The sequence below is a fragment of the Pholcus phalangioides genome, unplaced genomic scaffold (assembly GCF_987345545.1).
Source record: "Pholcus phalangioides strain wild (caught in Gottingen) unplaced genomic scaffold, Ppha-v1.0 ptg000003l_1, whole genome shotgun sequence".
NCBI lineage: Eukaryota > Metazoa > Arthropoda > Arachnida > Araneae > Pholcidae > Pholcus > Pholcus phalangioides.
This window is the reverse complement of record NW_028301596.1, coordinates 18,344,244-18,362,365: the sequence shown is the minus strand read 5'-3', so window position 1 is coordinate 18,362,365 and position 18,122 is coordinate 18,344,244. Positions and strand designations below refer to the sequence as shown.

The window sequence follows — 18,122 nt, the reverse complement described above, 5'->3', positions numbered from 1 at the left end:
CTTGCAGATCACTAAAATGATCTTCGGCGCTGTTCCATATCACTTAGTTAAATGGCCCGCGACACTTTTTAAGCCAGTGATGTGGCCCACACTCTCCTTGAGCAAACCTGCTATAATCTGTGCTTTTACACTTGAAAATCCGTATTCATCGTGTGTGAATATTCTTATTTTTTTACCTTCAGATGATCAAACAAGGATCAGATTATCCGCAGATCCTCATCAACCAGGGTCGGATTATATAAATGCCAATTTTATAGAAGTAAGTATTCCATAAATTAAATTACTCGAATTGAGAATCCTCTCATCCAAAGGCAATCTAAAAATTAATTTCCTTATTAACTTCACATAGGGCTATAAAGGAAGGAAATTGTACATATGCACCCAAGCGCCATTAGAAAGTACTATCGCAGATTTTTGGAGAATGATATGGGAGCACGGAGTATCGGTAATCATCATGCTGACTGGACTCGAAGAAAATGGACAGGTAAGCACCTTGGAGAAAAGAGAGAATAACTATAAATGTTTATTGTAATTGAATCAAAATATCCGTAGAGGTAGTAAATGATGCACTCGATTACGATTGATTCCAGGAAAAATGTACGCAGTATTGGTCTGACGGGAAGCCGTTCGAAATAGATAAGTTTTTCACGGTCAGCCTGAAGTCCTTCAAAAGGTGTTCCGATTACGTCTTCAGAAAGTTGAATTTAAGGCATTTAAAAGTGAGTAAGTGTTATATGAGAGAAGACAAAAACGCGCTTTGTAAGGTTGATCGAATGAAACGGTGGCGCGATTTCCTGAATACACTGAAGTGCCAGGAAGAATTGGTACGGACGGGCGCGAATAAAAGAGAAATGCGACTAATCAACGTAACGCGATGCTGTCAGCAGCGCCTATATAAGACCGCGCACATAGTGGTGCGACCAAGAGGAAGTGTTAGCGACGGAAACAGTTGCATTGTGTTCTACACCGCACGTACTTGAGAAGCGGTCATTTTCTCTATCCTCCACGAAAAAAGATAATATAACCTTGGTCGTCGGATAAGATCATCTACAAACATAACCAAGGAACGTGAAGAAAAATTGATTGCAGATGGCAGCACTACACGAAAAGTATCACACCGAAACGGACTTCACAATACATAAATACACAGCTTCCAGCACGGCCCCGGTCTTCGTCGATCCCATGCTAAAATCTCTTCATTAAGACAGAGCGGTGGACCATGATCTGGTTAGGGGGAGGAGGTCATTGAAGATGATGAGACGAGTTTCATTATCTAAGATGGCCAAGCAATCTATAGCCGCAATAAAGAGCTGGACGACCAGACCATTAATACTACTTGGTAGAAAGGACGCTCTTCTCTAAATGAGTAGTGTCTTGCTGATATTAATTGGAATTTAACACAAGAGGATCCTAACCTATGGTTTGCGACCCGAACTTGGGTCGCAGGGGCTTCGAGATGGATCGCTGTCCGACTTCCAACAGTCCCAATCCACTAACAGCCGGGGTTTCTGAGCTATGCGTCCGATCGATACCGATTCACGAGGAGTTCCAAGAACTGTCGTACAAATATACTAGCAACCAAGGATTCTGGAGCTATGGATCACGACCCAAATTAATTAGCAGGGGGCGCTGTCAAGATAGGTCGTACAAATCAACTTACAGCAAAGTGTTTTTGACTTGAGTCATGGCACAAGCTTGATTCGCAGGGGCTTCCGAGATGCGTCGTACAACTCCACTAACAACCAGGAGATCTTGATCTATGGGCCCCACTGCCCAAACTGGATCCATAGGGGCTTCCGAGGTGGGTCGTAAAAATTCACTAACAGCCCGGGATTGTTGAGCTGTGCATCACGATCCAAACTTTATGCACAGAGGATTCCGAGATGTATCATACAAATTCCCATTCATAGCCAGGAATTCTTGAGGTGTAGAATCACGACCTAAACTTCACTTGAAACGGGCCTTCCGCGATGGTTCGTACTAATTATATTTACAATAAGGGATTCTTGAGCTATGAGTCACGACCAAGTCTTGATAGTCCTGTTATAAATGCATCACCGGTTTCACAGTCTCATGGGGGTCGTGAAGCTGATCTTGCTGCTGTTTTTGGGTTGCGGCTGAAAAAGGTTAAGAACCCTGAATTAACACTTACCAAAATAGTAAAATCATCTTTAGAAAAATATATTTGTATACTCCTCGACACCTTCTCATTCGATCACTTCCAATGTAAAATTCGTGAAATTGCACAGATTTGTTCAAAAAAATCTCCGTATTATGTTTACAAATGGGTTTTTTCCTTATATATATATATATAACGCTTACTATTTATTTTATTCCTGCAGTTGAGCGAATCCGAGGACCGCGAGGTTCTTCATTTCCATTTTCTAATGTGGAGTGATTTCCTATCTCCTGGTCAGCCATCGTGGCTGCTGCGTTTCGTCAAGAGGGTCAACGAGAACTTCGTACCAGAGAGGGGACCCATAGTCGTGCATTGCAGGTAACGCATGCGTTCCTGTAGTAAACTTTTTTAGAATATATCAACAATCGCGAGATTCAATTTATAAATTTATTTTCAGTTTTAGATTGTGGGAAAAATTTGTTTCGATTTAATATCCGAACATTTTATATGTTCGGAAAATATGATCAAATCGGTTATTATGCATAATCGCAAATAATTTTGATAAATCTCCGTAACTATCACTTTTCGAGGAAAAATATATTTTCTTGATTTTATGCCGAGGTGAATTCGGAAAGAAATGTCATCAGAAATATAAGCCAGGCCTTCTTGCATTCCGGACAAGATGCTACCATCTACACCCGTGATTCCCAACGTGGGCGATGGAAAGTTCCAGGGGGTGGTAAAAGCTACGGGTATTACTTAGGATCCTATGGGTTAGATTGCGTTGGGGAGCGATGGAAGAAAAAATTTCTGAAAAGGGGGCGATGAGGCCAAAAAGGTTGGAAACTATGATCTATACCAATGGAGGCACGACCCTGCATTCCTTCAATTTATTAAATTTAACGAACGTACCCCGATGAAATAGACTCTCATTCAACAAATTTCACGATCATACCCCCCATTAATATAATGAACTTGCTTTTATCAAATTTTGCAGTTATGCTCCGATATAATGCACTCTCATTTAATCAAAATTATTTTGTTTAACGAAATTTTGCAAATTCCCATTCAACAGATTCGCACAGGGACAGGATTCGAAAAAAAAATCGTTAAATCGTGAAATTCATTAAATAATAGTTCGTTATATCAACTATTTCATCAAATATAGTAGAGATAATATCTTTAATCCATAAGATAATATCTTTCACATTTATCAAATTCACAAATTACACTAAGGAATTATGCATAATAACCGGCAATAGTGACACTTTTGTTTAGCATGCATCAAATTCACTCATTGCATAGGGTATTTTGTATGATCACCGGTAATAGCAATAAATTTCAAGTATTCATCACATTTACCAGATATACTTGGGTTATGTATAATGACTGGTAAAAGTGATATTTCTTAATTCCATCAAACTTACCACAGACACTCGAGTATTATACAATCATGACGGGTAAAAGTGACAATTTTTAGTATTCATTAAATTCCCCACTTACGCAAGTGTATTATGCATAATAACCGGTAAAACGATATTTTTTTAGTATTTATCACATTTACCAACGATGCTTCGGTATTACGCGTAAGTACCAGTAGGAGTGATAAATTTATCTAACTCATCGAGAATATTGACAATTATGCAAAATAACCGGTAATTATGCTTAATTCCTATTTACCTTAAATGTGTATAAAATTACCATTTTGCCTTAAAATTTACTGTAAATGTACAGTACTGTAAATTTTACTCAAGGAAACTCTTTTAAACGAGATTGAAGACGGTATTCGATTACCTCATCTTCAGAATCATGCTCATGTTTCGAAAACACCCTCTTAATCCGAAACAGTACCTGCTATCTCGGATTATCTCAACTACACTTCAGGTTCTAATATTCCGTGACACTACTGCGGAAGAGACGGAAATATTTAATATATATGGAAGATATGACATCAGCTCCCCCCTGATGTTGCGCCTCTCCGGAGCAGGTTATTGGAGTGTCTTGTGTAGCATGAGAGAGAGAAAAGTCTGTATAAGTACTTACGCGAGAATTTTCGTGTCGTTGATTTGCATAATTTCTGAAACGCGGCTCATCTGCTAAGACGTCTGTCTGTAAGGGCTCGAGATTACACAGAGAATTAATTGAATGAGGTGTGAAAAGCATATCTTACGACTTGAACGTCGAAATTTCACTGCCGTCGTTTGTTTCGAGTACAAAGGCCTCTAAATTCGGTCTTCGGTGAGATAAATAAGACTGGTTTGAAGAGCTTGAATTACTATTATTGACACTGTTTCGTCGATAAGATTCGAAGGGATTACAGAAATCAATTTCTTGCTTTCGTACGACTCCAGTCATCACCTCCTAGAGACGTTAGGCCTCCTCGCACTGCTCGTGACGTCAGCAAGTAGTCAGTTTTCCCTCTCAGAAATTTTCAGGAATAAAAATATTCCCTGCTCTTGCCAGTATCATCGTTGTGCGGGAAAGAAATGATCTCGGGCTCAGAATTGGCGATTTCTATGCCCCAACATCCAATCACCATGTGGTATTTGTCAGCCCACCAATTGAGATTCTACGCCAAAATAAGAAGCAACGAAATAGGATGCTACGGTTAAAAATGTGACAAACTTGCTTGGTAGTTCTCAATGACGCTACAGATGAACTTGGCAACCCATGCTTAGGCATTCTATCTCTAGGAGAGGTGCTGCTTCAGTCAACTCCTTCAATTAACCTGCTCAATGTGTTTCCTCTCTTCCCTTTTTCATCGAAATACATTTTTTCCTCTCTGATGCAAGTATCCGCCAAAAGTGGAAGCTTGGAGATTCTTAGAAAACAGGAAAGAAAAGGGATTATATTTTTGTCAGTTTACACACTTGCACAAACAGGATTTAGCGATTCATTAGCAAAAGGCGCTGTATATGCAGATTCGGGGATGTCCATGATTGAACAATTTTTATCATTACAGTAGATAGCGATTTTCGGTCGAGGAACGAGTATTAGACACCTCATTTGTTTCTCATTTTGAAACAAGAGCCTCGTTGTTTTTTAGTTTCCTAAACGGCAGATTGTAAAACGTTCTGCATTAGGGACTGTTTATATTTTTGGCATGGGCCCGAGCACATAAAAATTTATTAAAAAATTGGAATATTTTTTTACCTGGAGCTAAGGACGAGCAACGCAGGTCTAAAACGCTCCCGACACCCCTGAATTTAATTGACTTCACTTAAACCGTGCATTTACATTATAGCATTATGCACAAATCAGCGACGTGGAATGAAACATATATCAAATAAGAAATACAGAATGAGAAATTGATCTTCAAGCGTAATTTCTTGTCGAAAAGGAACTTTTAGGTGTAATATAACGGTTAGGTATAATATAATGCTTAATAACCTGCTAGAGAGCTATATAATAAACTGCAGCGAACTATATAATGCCGAATTATATCAGAGGCGTACACTTGTATCCGGTTCGTGAGTCCAAGCTAGCTCAATATTCGTCACTCTATCTCGACAATACCTATAAAAATATTGGGTTTATTCCTTCACCCCGACCCTCTAATATTTTTGAGCCCTCTCAATATTCCCAATAGCTTCACAGTTTTGCATATTGTACGATATATCATTTTGAATTTTAGATGATGTACAATAGTCAGTTTTAAATCCTCTCTCTTCGAAGTTATTCTAATGTACGACTCTCCTCAAGCAAAGAAAAGCATGGAAGAAAAGGGAAAAATTTAGAGTGAAAAAAACGTGTTTTTATCTATTCACACAAAAGCTTCTCAAGGTTACATTCTTATCCCAAATCGGCGTACACACCTTCGTAAGCGAAAGAATGATGTTTGAATTTCTTCGGTAGAACTTCCGACGTAATATTACGTCAGAAACACTGGACGGGTTGAAAGTATTTACTACCGTTTGTGTGTAATCGAATTTTTCAAAGTGGACTTCTGTACTCGTAGGTACGCACGCGAGTTTCCCTTTATGCTAGTTATCGAACAATACACGATTCTTCTCCATCTAATTCACAAGTTTCCGTTTAATGATAATTTTCAGTATTATTGAGAAGCGCCCCGGTGGCAAGATGCTCGTCTTCCATCATGAAGATCACTGTGAAGATCCACGGGTTCGATCCAGAGAATGAACATAGAAAACAAGTTATTTAGCTGCCTCGACTGGGGCGACCACCGGTAGATGGCACCTTCAATTCCCACCCGTCCCGTTTCCATAGGTTGGAAATCGCCGTGTGGCAATATGACCGGAGTGTGCGATAAAATAGTATAATTATTATTGAGAGTCCAAATTCAAGGAAAGCGCAAATGCGAGCCAATCTTTCATTTAAAATGTCTCTCCACAGAGAGCAGGCATTCCTACAACACGATATTGACACAACATGAAAATACAAATATCCCATCATAGAGGTCTTATCAATAGGGGAAACTGTTAGTTCAGATGCCCACAAATAAGGAAAAGGTCCTTTTTCGCCAGTAAAGATGACATTACGAATATTTAATATTTTTATGAAGACTTTTGATGACGTTTTTTCCCCTCTTCCCGTCATCAAAATCCGAACCCACGCAATCGATGCTGACATAATACTTGAATGGCCTCAAAAAAGACACTCGGTAAGGACCTTACTCAAATAGTGTTACAGTATTGTGAAGTTAAAAGAAAAAAAAACTTATTATTACTTTTTAATATTTATTATTTATATATATTTATTAAGTAATATTTTATACTTCTTCGTACGTATATATCACGGCCTATAAGTGTGAAAAAAAGTAGTAATTGTGTTTCCATGTCTTCCAGTTCCGGCGTCGGCAGGACAGGAACATACGTAGCCATAGACAACTTGATACAACAGTTGGACGAAGAAGGTATTGTAGATATTTTTGCGTTCGTCAGCAACCTGAGGTATCACAGGAACTACTTAGTTAAGACATTAGTAAGTCCAACATTTTTCATGATTGCTTATAAATTTTCTATTCCTTCCTGTTATTTCTCCAGAATACAAATGTTTCTACCCATGATTAGTATAGATGCGTAACCTTGCTACAGAAATAAACATTCTCGTCGATAACAATTTCCGTGTGAAGAAGAAGTTTACATACACGCGATGTATCGCAGAGATGTTTTTGCTGGGACGTACGTAATTCGAATTAAATCAGTTCCCGTTTCGGCATCAATTGGTGGGTAGAAATTATCCAAATAGAGTTGTAACCTGGAATGAACGAGCCTTAATTCTATGTTACGGAGCAAATCTTTCTCGGAAAATTACTGGTTCATTCGGAGAAAGACCCTGTAATGAATTATTCAGTTTCTTAGTCGTCATGAAATCACTAGTTAAAGGTTATTCTCTCATGAAAGCAGATCGATCAGTCAACCAATTTTTTCCTATGAAAATTCTGACAGCGTAATTTATGTCGATTCCTTTCTACGCGTATTCTTACCATTGCAATGGAGACGTCTTCACTGAAATTCGTCAAATTTTACGATTACAATGTTTTTCGTGAAATTTATTCTGGTACATTTTTGTAGAACAAATATGGTGTTAATTTTGATTTCAGTAACGTGCCGTGCTTTCTTTTGTGCAGGAAGAATACATTTTCGTGTATAGAGCCCTAATGGAGCATGCGCAGTTCGGCGACACGGAGCTGGAACTGCATCACCTCAGGGACCATTACGAATTGCTCAAAGGGAAAGTACGGGACAACTGCCGGACTGGTCTCGAAATTGAATTCGAGGTATATTGATGTTTTGTAAACACAAATACACAGTTCCCACACTTAATCGGATAACGGATACCTCGCTTAAATGGATAAAATCCTCTGGTACCAAAATTTCTTCCACAGAGACAATGTTAAAGTTCCCCGCTTATACAGTCGAATCTCGTTAGAGTGAACTCCAAGAGAAATCAGTTTGTTATAAACGAAATTTCGTTATAAAGGAATTCCAAGTTGCTGCATTATTTCTATGTAAACTTATCTGGTGGATTAAAAAACTGGATTCTCTCTCTCGACTATAATAATTTGAACTACTTTACCCCCCGCTAAATCCAATATTGAGTGTTTCACGCGTCAACTGTTAACACATATCAACTACTACTATATACATAATGTTTTCATTGAATGCAACATTTAGAATTAATGGAAAATAAGTTAGTGTTAAGATTTAAAAAAAAATTGAGAGTAGGCACTGGCCTGTGTTTTTCAAATATAGTCAGACTAGTTTAATCGAATGACGTATAAAATCATCCAGCATAAAATATTTCTCCCATAGAAACGAAGTTAAAGTTTCTCGCTATATATGACAATTTCAACGAATTTCTATTTTCTGCGGAATGCGAGAATTTTATCCGAGTCTTGCCCTCAAGGCGATTACAGCGGCTTACAGAAGGACTGGCAGGCTGGAACTCGATGAGATGTGAAATCTGAAAGGCCATGTCATAATCGGGTAGAATCAGCTTTACATCAAACAAGTTAAGAATTTGGTACATTAAGAGAATGGGCCGAGAAAAAAAATTAAGAATTTGGAATAGTGGAAATGACTGCCATGTAAAATGCCACCACAACAATCAGATGATCAGTTGTGTTAGAGAAGAGATCGTTGCATGTGAAGAAGGCTGGAGAAGACGATGACCAGTGGTGATTGGTTCATTCAGGAGTTCAGCTTCGGCATTGGCTGTTTCCGCTCCTAGACTGCACGACCTATGTAGGCCCGTCATTTAGGGGGGCAGCGGCATTCTTCCGACTTTCGAAAATACACTAAAAATGGTGTATATATATATAGAACTTTTTCATCATAGGGATAGTTGGAAAAGAAAGAAATTAGTAGGCCTAGGCCTAGAGACCATCAAGTTCAGTTTTTCATGAAGTTTCACGGCGCTATTTTGGAATTGTTGGTAAATATTTAGCGTCCCTCCATCCATGATATTCTCAGCTGCAGTGGTGCTGATGTAGTTCAGGTCTCTGACAGCTTTTTCCAGCATCGACGAGCTATTTCTGGCACGAGTACAAGTCCCCGTGGATGAGATCCTGGGCTCCGGCTGTGATGGAGGCCCCGTTTGTCCGGCTTGTCCGCAGGGGTTGAGGCAGGTACGGCAGGTGAATGTGACAGACTAGCGTCGTTGAGTTTGGAGTCGAGAGACTTCTTGAATTTGAGTAACACTATTCTCTGCAGGAAAGATGTTGATGATGCCGGTTTGCTGGACTTGGTGAAGAAGAGTGATTCTGCTGAAGAAGTGGGTTTGGCTTCTTTTCGGAGGAAAATTTCGATTTTCTACTTTCCAAAATTTTGAGAAATTCCGGGCATTTCTTAAAGTTGGCTGGGTGATTCCCCAAGCAAAGGACACGTCGGTGTGTTAATTCCCCGCACTTTATTGCATTTTCCCGGCAGTTCCGAGAACGGAACTGCACATATTTCGGAAAGGTTAGCATCAGTGTAAAACCATTTTCCTGTGCTGATGATTTTGAGTGAGAATATTCTTCCGTCGTGGCTTCCGATTGACTGGCTCGAACGTCTGGGCCAATGAGAATCACCGTTGTATTCCCCGATGGTATTGGGGTTAGGTCTGTATCCAGCGACGTTGAATCTACAGGCGGACTCGAATCTTCGTCGCGATTCTTTCCATTGGCTGGAACTGAGAACTTTCTTTTTCCCAGATCTGAATAACCTGATTACTGGGAGCTGCGAATAACTTGGAATTTAATACCGGACCGCCCAAAGAGAGATGGGTTTCTGGGAGCAGTGTGCACCAGGATTCCCTCAAGCATCGCAGGATCCCGCTATACGAGAAGCGGCTTTGCGATCTGCGTTGTACTCTTTCAGCATTTGAAGAAAGGACTGGCCATCGGGACAGGCATACGTTGAGAGGTCCCGGTGTAGTGCTCGCTGCTTTTGAGGCTTGAATGATAGCTTCTTCATGCGAAATAAATCTTGCTTGTATACTTTGATACAAGGCTTCCAGAGTTGCAGATAAGAGATCCCCGTCAAAAAGCGTTGACGACTATGGATTCGTGATGTAAATAGCAGAAGCCCTTCTGTCTTGTAGGTTTGTCTGCTGAGGAAAGATTTTCTTTTTTGGAAGGAGAAAAGTGATCTCCGACTGAGTACGGAGCGAGCAAAAAAACCACCGTCGTTAAAGAAATTGGACTAAAATGTATTTGATGTTATACGTCATACACATCTACTTCATCAACTTTAATACACATCAACCACTAATAGACATAATGCTTTTATTGATTAAAAAAAAAATAATAGTACACATTTGAGAGTATGTACTGGCCTCCACAAGTAATCAAGTTACCTTCAATACGAACATTTAATTATTTTTGTTCTACGTTTAGCCAATAGAGAGCACTAACTTTCCAAATGGAAAAGTAAAAATCTTTCGTAGATATAATTTTCATTTCATTTTTTATACGTCTAATTTATTCTAGGAAACTTTATTAATGATGATCTTTCATCGGCTTTCAATACGGAAATTACACTGAAGTGCCAAAAGTCATGGAACACCTCTTAATATTGCTGAACTTCGCCGGGTAAAAAGAGGTCCCACATGATATTAAGAGGTATCCCATGACTTTTGGCACTTCAGTGTATACTAACGTTGCAAAATTAATTTCAGTTCAGTTGTTCTCCGCATAATCGGATATTGTGTACTGAAATCGATTATAAGTGATTAAGCGGGGCAGACTGTGTTTCTCAACCCGTTCAAGTACAGGCTTTTGGCAACAAATTCGGATGATCTCTGTTTTCAGTTATCGGTCATAAAATTGGTAGCAGTGTTCGCACATAAAAAAAAAGAAAAAAGAGAAATAAAGAATGAGAAAAAAAAGATATTGAAAGGGGGGAACCGTATAGATATTAATATATAAGGGAGTAAGTAGTACAATATATATGTATATGTATTTCTCTTTTGCTCTCTTCAGCGCGTTCTCTTTCCCTCTTACATATCCAGTAAATCTCTCTTTTGCGGTCACAGGTGGGACAAAAAATTTCATCTGCAGAAAGAGGAGTGACCGTTCATCAGGGGGTTGAAAATCATAATTTTACTATACACGGAGAAATTATCACTTTTCCGTATAAGAAGGTGGGTAACCGCATCTGACGAGTATCCGTTAAGAGAGGTTTTATTGTAATTTTATTAGTAGAAATATACATTATATGCGGGGTAATTATTAAACAGGAGTGTAGAAAGATGGAAAAAAAATTTCTGGCAATAAAGTTTAGCGATAACAAAAGCGTTAAATAAAGCAGAGGATATCTATAATGAATTTCTTCCACTGCCGTTTGGACGAGATCGTGAAGGGGATAATTTCATTTTATTTTGACTAGCTACTACTATATAAACCGCACAGGCATCTCGTAAACATTCCTAAGGAGGACCTCTAACTGGATATACAAAACATTTTGAATTTTATTAGATACTATACGGGCTCTCCGTAGACAAGATATCTGTCTACTATAGTGGAAAATATTCTGAGATTTCTTGAGTTCGAAGCCCAACCCCTTTTCCATCACCATCAGTAACTTTCTCGATCGAAGGTAATACTTCCACCAAGGAAAAAGTTATACGAGTATAGTAAATCAAGTATGCGGCTATCGCAGAAAAAGTCCTCTCAGTAAGAGATTTATACACCAACTTCTCCGTGAGAGGCAGAGAAACAGCTTTTCAAAACCAGCTATAGATTATGGATCTTGGTCTAAGTAGGCTTAGCATATGTTCTTAAAATGTCCATTATGAGATAATAATGACCATAATTTTCTCTAATAGGGTTGTTAATAAATGGAATAGCTTACCCCCGGAGGTAGTAAATTGTAACACAATTGAGACGTTTAAAAAGAAATACGATAAACATGTTGGGGTAAATCGAGAAGCTATCCATACTTAGAATAAGACAACCATATGTATTCTTTATGGGCGTTGTATAACATTTTATCATGTGTATATATTGTTTATAATTTTTGTTAATTGCATTTTTAATTGGGTTGCTGTATTTTTGAAATATATGACATCCATATTTTTATGGGCATCTTTTTATCAGCCACCTCGTTGGCATTTCGCCTGTTGTAGCGTTGTATTTGTATTTGTATATGACCGGATACACTGCGGTGAAGCTAATGCCACACTCGTTTCCAGCCTACTTCACCACACACCAACTAATGCTATATCGCTATACTGGAATTGACTACCGTTAACGAGTTTAAAATAAAGGTGCCATCTATCGAGTTCGAAAGGGGAAATATCCATCAAGCTCGTTAGGGGAAAATATGTTATTACCTATATTCTTCCCTCGGTTCCAAACTGGGAGCTGACGGCAGCCTTCACGGGAGTAGACGAACACCTTACCACTGCTCCACTCGGGCACTAAAGTGATACCAACAGCACGATATGTTCACAGGTGATCACCCTCCCTAGTACTTGCCGCGCCCGATGCTGCTTAATCCGGTGATAGGCCGAGAACACCAGCACAGTATACCCGTTGGCAAAGCGTAGTTTAGTCGCGTCCAGCCTGGTCCAATAATCATTTGCTTGCAATGTTTGTCCCCCCCCCCCATTTCCGTTGCAATGAAGCACCGGTGGCATAATCTGGCTACAAACTGGCCCTGCCTAGCCTAATGTTCTCTGGCGACTATTTGCTTCCAGAACATTCTCCAAGGCTACTTCCTCACAATCATACGCCAACGCATGTTGTGACTAACTGTTGGCGTTCTTTGACCAGTTTGAGGCCAGGCGTATTGGAAAATCGGGAAAGGAGGCAGCTCCTTGGACTTGGGGGTGACGGCGGTAAGATCCTGGTCGTTCCCTTGAATCAGTCTTCCAATTTCCTCTAGTCTCCAACATTTTGACGATGGTGTAGTGGCCACATTACTCACGAATGACCCCTCTCGTTACGTATTGGGTCAGGCTGGCACTGGTATGGCCTAGTAAAATGTCTTCCAAGATCATTCATAATTTTTTGGTGAATAATATAGCACTTAAAGTTGTCTAAATTATATGAATTAATAGCAAATGTGTACAGTTTTTTACATGAAAGTAATGTATTTGCAGAAACTTAATGAAGTATTCGAAGAACCGAAGACCTACTGCGTCGGAGCTTGGGAAATCAATCGGGGCAAAAACAGATACGAATGCATCATCCCGTGTGAGTGATTTTTCTCTAATGAAGTTTTTCTGAGCCTCCGGGCCGTGACATTAATCGTACCGAAAGTTATGATGCCCAGTACACCTAAAAAACATTGTTTTTGATCATGTTATCGTATTCATTCCACGTTTTTCTTACAGATGATTTAAACAGAGTCATTTTGTTGCCTTCAGTTTCTGGCCAATCGTCCTATATCAATGCATCTCATATTCAGGTAATTTGTCTCTGATCAACTTCCACTTGATATCACATTTTTCCATGACTGTCCCCCCCCCCCATGATTTCAAAGAGTCTACACATCCTCATCGTCTAAAGCCAAGGTCACACTCGTATCCATCCAACACCACCTATATCCATTGGGTATACTGCAAAAAATGGTAAAAGTATCGCATTCACATTGCTATATCGAATGCCGATAGGTTAAATGACCTTCTTCAGAGACGTATCGAGCTTCGTGCGGAGGCCTTCTTTATAGTTGGTGTTCAACCATCCTGGCCCAATACGTTCCAAGGTTGGTCACGGGTGATAAGTGTGGTCGCTCCACCATTTGCAATGGTCGTCAAATGTTGAGGACTGGAAGGAATTGTAGTGCTGGTCGAAGAGAATGACTAAGACCTTCCAGGATCCACCTCAAGTCAAATGAGGCACCTTCCTTCCTGATCTTCCAATCCGTCTGTCATGAGAGTATTCTGGAAGCAAATATTCGCCAAGGAATATTGAGCCAGATTGGGCCAGTGCGTAGTCAGATTTTGCCGCCGGTGCTTCATTGCAAAAAGACGTGACAGAATTGTTTCCGACAAGATAACCGTTCGAATCCCAGCTTTAGGCAGGGGTATTAAACGCATGGCCCGCTGAGCTTTTTCGGCAATGTGTGCTGTTTTGTCAAATGTATCACACTCTGTGTCAATGGTTGAATTCTTTGCCCAAGGCCGAGCGCATAGTGGAACGGAGAGGTACACGATACAAGAATTGCGACTAGGAAGAAAAAATTGCATAGGGGTGGAGAAAGATATGTCAGCACATAGTAAAAGAGGAGGAGGAGGATAGAGAAAATGGCTGGAGGGGGTTCTGGAATTGTAAGGATGTTGTGATGATGATCTCTCCGCAGTACAGAGAAAGGAAAAAAAAGGAGAAACGGACCAATCAGGAAGTACCGAAAATCAGCAGATCGAGGTGAAAACAAACAGGTGTGTTAGTGTTAGAGTCACGCATCTCGTTGAGGTGTGCAGGTAGGTAGGCCTCTTTCTCTCCTTCGCCTCGCTTCTCGAGTATGTGTGATGCAGAACAAAACAATACAATTGTTTTCCTCACTAGTCTCTATTATACCTCCCGTGCCCCTTGGTCATCGCACTACGTGCGCGGCCTAAGGATTCGAAAATTGTAAGTTTAAATTGTTCGTTAAATTGTTTCCAATGCGTTCGGAGAGGTCATTTTCACAACGAACGGTGTGCGCACCAACAACGAGCTTACGCCAGTATAGTTTTTGCTGCGAAGTGATTCGCAAATATGTTCAAATGTATGAACCTACCACGACACCAACGAGACTAGAATTGAGAACTCCTTTGTGTGTGTCGTAAAACCAACTTTTAGAAGTTCGAACATATGGTTCAACAACGATTTGTTCAGCATTCTCTACACCACATTAGTTACAATTAACAAGAGGTTCGGCTCATTGCCGTATATGCAGCGGTTTACAGAAAACTCACCACTATGCGTTCACCACAGGGAAAATTCATCGGCAACAGTTCGACACGAGTGAGTGAACTAGTGATTGAGCAGCAAATGAGCCTTGCTTTAGGCAGCAATGATCGTGTCAGTGGGTCAGCAGTGATAGAGTAGTTAGTGAATGAGCAACCAACCTAGAGAGTGATTCAGTGAATGACAGAGCAGGTGACCGGGTGAGTTAATGAGTGACAGAATGAGCGACTTAGTGAGTGAATGAATGGTTGCTTGAATAAGCAACCTAGTAATTAACTGTAGAGAGCGAGAGACGTGAGGACCTCGTGAATGAGCGACAGAGTGAGTGACCTACAGAGTGATTGACAGAGTGACTCGCTACCTAGCGAGTGAATGATCTAGTAAGCGTGTGACAAATTCAGCTACCTAGCGAGTGAATGATCTAGTAAGCGTGTGACAAATTGAGCTACCTAGCTACTTGCTCACTAATTCGTTTACTTGCTCAGTAATTCGCTCATTTGCTCATGTATTCACTCGCTCATTTGCTCATGTATTCACTCGCTCATTTGCTCATGTATTCACTCGCTCATTTGCTCATGTATTCATTCGCTCATTTACTCACTAGCTCACGTCGAGCTGTTGTCGGTGGATTTTCCCAACGATGAATTTTTTTTCTGTGAATTTTTACTAGTGGTGAGTTTTCTGGACACGATACGCATCTTTGTGACAACGATTCCACATTTGGACAGCACAGTAAGATACCGTTAGATCTATCAGGGGTGATTCAAGATATTTTCGGGATAAAACTGTATAGAAATGATTAGTTGAATCGCGATTCTCAATTAGTGTAACATGGGAATTTCGGGGTGTCTCGGGATCAGGCAGAGTTGCCACGAAATGTTTCCATTCTAATCGCAAGAATGCTGCTAACGTTTATCCACACAATCAATAAACGCTGATATTGAGATAGCATGAGAGAGGCCAGTTTAAATATTTCAATACTGTATTTGGTTACATGCACGTCAACACTAATTAGCTGGTGTTTTGGTGTCGTGTAGCTGAAAGATCAGAAACTGCTGATATTAACTGCGTGGATATAAAATTGCTAGATAATTAGTGCTACATTGAAGTACGATATTATGCAGCCAATAATGTTCCCATTTATCGATAAAAGAGAACATTATGCAGTCATTAATGTTCTCTATTATCGATATAATAATTTTTAAACTATATAATGAAGTACCGACATGTTGATATCCTCATGTTTCGAAATAATTCACGTGTACGTAAATCTTGATTGCCAATCGTGGCAGAAATTTATTTACTTTGCATTTATTTTCCTCTATAAAATGCGTAAAAGATTTGAATTCTTACATATGCACATACTTTCCAGCTAACGAAACATAAGAACCGAATATGGGGGGGGGGGGGGAAACATTACTCACTAAATCGATTGAAACGTACTTCCAATCAACTCAACATGAATATTCATCGAAAATTTTGAATGTCTAAACATATTTTTCTGTATAATTATTGTTATTTATATCCGCAGAAATATTACATTTAATTTTACGTTATATATCGTACATCATTTATTATAATCAGGGCCCGGATGTTGATGTCATTTGCATTTTTTTGCATTTTTGAATACTTTTTCACCTCTAATGCACGTTTTCAAGTTTTAGGGCATTTTTATGATATTTCTGAATTTGAATTTTTTTTCCAAACAAAAAATAGGCGAAAAAGATTTTTAAAAAAATGTGCATTGCTTTCATCACTTAACTTGTATCTTCCTTTGACAAACAAAATTTATATAGAATCAATTCAAAGCAAATTTAGTATTCATTATAAATTCCATTAGCGGGCCACACTTAACCAACAAATAAGTGAGAGTAAATTCAAGAAATTCTGATCGAATATGGAAAATTGAGAGAGAAAGAAATTTTTATTACACAAAAGGAAACATGACCGTGTGTACCAGTATAGTACTTGCATGTAATACAGGAAGAATTTTGAAATCGGCAAATCCGTGTTGGATGATTTTGATCCGTGAGAATGCTGCATGCAGTAAGATTTCGCAAGTTTTGTTTTCCCTAGGGAAATATTGAAGAAATGATGACGTAAATAAGATCAATCTTCAGTATTCTGGTTTCCATCCTTCAGTCTTCGCAGAAAATTATGTCGCTTATTGAAGCTATCGATAGAGTCAATGTGAGGTAGACGAATTTGCTACCATGAAATTATTGAAAAAAATAATAATTGGGAAAAAGAAAGCGGACTTATTTGCTGCAGAAATTTTTTTTTCTCTTAATGCCTTTGCAGAAATGTCTGAAATTGAAGAGAAATTAACACTGCTAGAGAATAGATCAGATCTTCCTCTCCAAATATCACCAATAGCATATTGATGTTGATGAGATCATTCTGCCTTTGAGAAATTTGATGATATCTAATGTTAAGAATGAATGCGATTTTCAATAGATACTATAAGAATTTTTTTTCTTTTTTGACCTCCAGTTATAATATAATGGCTGGTTGAGTTTCTAAAGAAATTTGTTTTGTTACTTTAATAGCATATTTTGTCATTTTTTGGGAATTTTGCCTTTTAGTTTTTAAGCATTTTTTCGAGTTTTTTTTTGGCATTTTGTATTGTAATTTTTCAGGAATTTTTAGGCCAACAAAATCCAGGTCTTGATTGTAATATAAGAAATGGCGGAAAGTATTTTCTATTTAAACTATAATAATTATTGGAAAAATATTTTTCACGTGTATTGAAATTGGAAAATAAATATTGAGATATTTTTTACATTTATTGTAATATATAAAATCGGTGGAACATTTTTTACATTCGTTGTTATATGCAAATTTTGTGAAATATATATTTCTTTCATTATATACAATATACGATGAAATCGGTGAAAATATTTTTACATTTATTACAGTATACGAAATTCGTGAAATATTTTTTATATTTATTATAATACACAGAAACGGTCAAATATTTGAGTATAACAAAATTAGTGAAATATTTTCGCATTTATTGTTACATGAAAAATTGAAAATATATACATATATTTTTTAATCTACACGAATATACAAAACTTGGTGAAATAAAATAATTTTACATTTATTGTAACGTACCAAATAGGCGAAATATTTTTCATATTTATTAAATATAAAAAAATG

The 18,122-nt window shown here is 38.6% G+C and overlaps 1 protein-coding gene across 4 annotated transcripts in view; it reads left to right on the top strand.

Moving 5' to 3' along the window:
- The window catches only part of LOC149088207 (tyrosine-protein phosphatase 69D-like), a 294,689-nt gene that overhangs the window by 261,482 nt on the left and 15,085 nt on the right, over positions 1-18,122 (top strand). For all 4 annotated transcript variants that reach the window (XM_089245556.1, XM_089245550.1, XM_089245555.1 and 1 more), the window contains 8 exons: positions 183-259; positions 350-484; positions 591-719; positions 2,343-2,497; positions 6,925-7,060; positions 7,710-7,859; positions 13,169-13,262; positions 13,403-13,476. In XM_089245556.1, coding sequence (XP_089101682.1) covers positions 183-259; positions 350-484; positions 591-719; positions 2,343-2,497; positions 6,925-7,060; positions 7,710-7,859; positions 13,169-13,262; positions 13,403-13,476 — 950 coding nt within the window. The remainder of the gene's footprint in view (positions 1-182; positions 260-349; positions 485-590; positions 720-2,342; positions 2,498-6,924; positions 7,061-7,709; positions 7,860-13,168; positions 13,263-13,402; positions 13,477-18,122) is intronic.